Source organism: Alligator sinensis, unplaced genomic scaffold, assembly GCF_000455745.1.
Source record: "Alligator sinensis unplaced genomic scaffold, ASM45574v1 scaffold1165_1, whole genome shotgun sequence".
Lineage (NCBI taxonomy): Eukaryota > Metazoa > Chordata > Crocodylia > Alligatoridae > Alligator > Alligator sinensis.
The window spans coordinates 446,992-448,682 of NW_005842477.1; the positions used below are offsets into that span (position 1 = coordinate 446,992).

The 1,691-nt window shown below is 66.4% G+C and overlaps 2 protein-coding genes across 4 annotated transcripts in view; both read left to right on the forward strand.

The window, feature by feature from the left end:
* Nucleotides 1-1,629, forward strand: part of FAM189B (family with sequence similarity 189 member B) — a 7,504-nt gene extending 5,875 nt beyond the window's left edge. For all 3 annotated transcript variants that reach the window (XM_025212617.1, XM_025212618.1, XM_025212619.1), the window contains one exon: nucleotides 458-1,629. In XM_025212617.1, the coding sequence (XP_025068402.1) occupies nucleotides 458-631 (174 nt within the window). In that variant the 3' untranslated portion in view covers nucleotides 632-1,629. The remainder of the gene's footprint in view (nucleotides 1-457) is intronic.
* The window catches only part of LOC102374423 (glucosylceramidase-like), a 17,105-nt gene that overhangs the window by 10,078 nt on the left and 5,336 nt on the right, over nucleotides 1-1,691 (forward strand). The window lies entirely within an intron of this gene.

Here is a 1,691-nt window from a genome sequence, read left to right on the forward strand (position 1 = left end):
TGCCTGCATCTGAGCCTGTGCATGCAGGGCAGCCCAGGCCTTGCCGTGGGTGGGATGCAGATGCCTCTCCGTGAGTCACCAGCCTCTTGGCCTCAGCTGCTCCCGCTGTGTGGGAGGGACTGCAGCCCCAGGGGTCAGCACACCTTGCTGCTGCCTGCCCTTTGCTCACCCTGCCCCATGAGCTGCCCCAGCTTGGGCAACCACTGGCCTCAAGCAGGAGATGCTGCTGCTACAGCCTGACCTGGCACAGAGCTGCTCTGGTCCCCACCTGCCTTTGCCCAGGGGCTGCTCTACACCCATCCAGCTGCGCAGAACCCAGGCTAGAGCCATTCCTGAGAGAAGGGCAGGGAAGGCCCGGACAGGGAGGGTGGGTGCTGCCAGTGGGCTGGGTGGGGGTGCTTGCTCAGCTGCCCTCAGTCACACAGGCCCCTGCTGCCCTTCTCCCCTGGTGCTGCAGGTTTCCCGGAGCCCATGGCCGGCAGCTGAGCACCAGCCCCTGGAAGGGATCCACCTGCAGAGCTGCGGGGACCTGAGCTCTACCTCCTCACTGCGCCGCCTCCTGTCTGCCCGCCGGTTGGAGCGCAGCCGACCGCACAGCCTTAGCGGGGCCTACAAGGAGAGCATCCTCTGAGGGACCCGGTCCAAGCCCCCAGGCTGGCCAGGAGGCTCCATCAGCAGCTGGATCTCTGCCTGGGCAATTCAGCACCTGGACTGGCCTTTCCTGGGGCACTGGCACCAGGCCTGGGAGCAGGGCTGGCTCCTCCCCAGCACGTGCCCACCCCCACAGCGTAGCAGTGGAAGAGGACAGGCAGACCTCTAAGGCCAGGGCTCCTGGTTCCTCATGCCTGGCTGTTTACCTCCAGGGCCCATGACGGCAACTCCCTGCAGGGGCAGCGGACAGGGAGAGGTGCTGTAACCTCTTGCTGGGGCAGCTCTGCTGGGCATGCGTGGCTCGCAGGGGCCGTGGTCGGAGCAGCTGTGTAGCCATGAGGGCTGTTGTGTTTTGCGAGTACCCCATGTGCAGGGCCTGAGCTTGGTGCCCCCTGCACCATGGGGTCTGCTGGCCCAGATCTGATGTGGTCCTAGGTGCGATCGCATGTGCACGCTGCACTAGGGCCTCGCAGCAGTTCACCCAGTGCCTGAGCAGGGTCGCATCCCTGCCCAGCCCCTGCGCTATGCAATCCCCATCATGGAGCAGGCCAGCCCAGGACCCTGCCCCTGCCCCTGCCCCTCGAGATAGCCTCTCCCTATTGCTGCTCAGGTTGTCCCACCACAGGCAGGAGTAGGCTCTTGGCTGGGAGCTGGGTGGTGCAGGAGTGTGTATGCATGGCCATAGCCCCGCAGGGCGGGGGCTCTGGGGAGCAAGGCCAGCTCCCTGCCAGCACCGCAGGGCTGGGGCCCGCTGCCGTGGACAGACCCATTCCCTGAGCCCCGGGACCCCCGTCCTCCTTGTGCTCTGGCAGCTTTTCTACCTCCCTCCCCCTCCAGCGATGCCTTTGCTCTGCATGCCCCGTGCGCTCTCCCTGGCTCGGCGGGTGGGGGGTGCACTTTTTTACTGGGGGAGCATGCGGGGACCTCTCGGAGCTGCACTGACGCCTGCGGGAAACCAAATAAATTGTAGCCAGACCGAGTGGCTGTGCTGGTGTCCTGGCTCTGTGTGCGGCGCGACGCGGCGCGGCCCCGGGGCGCTG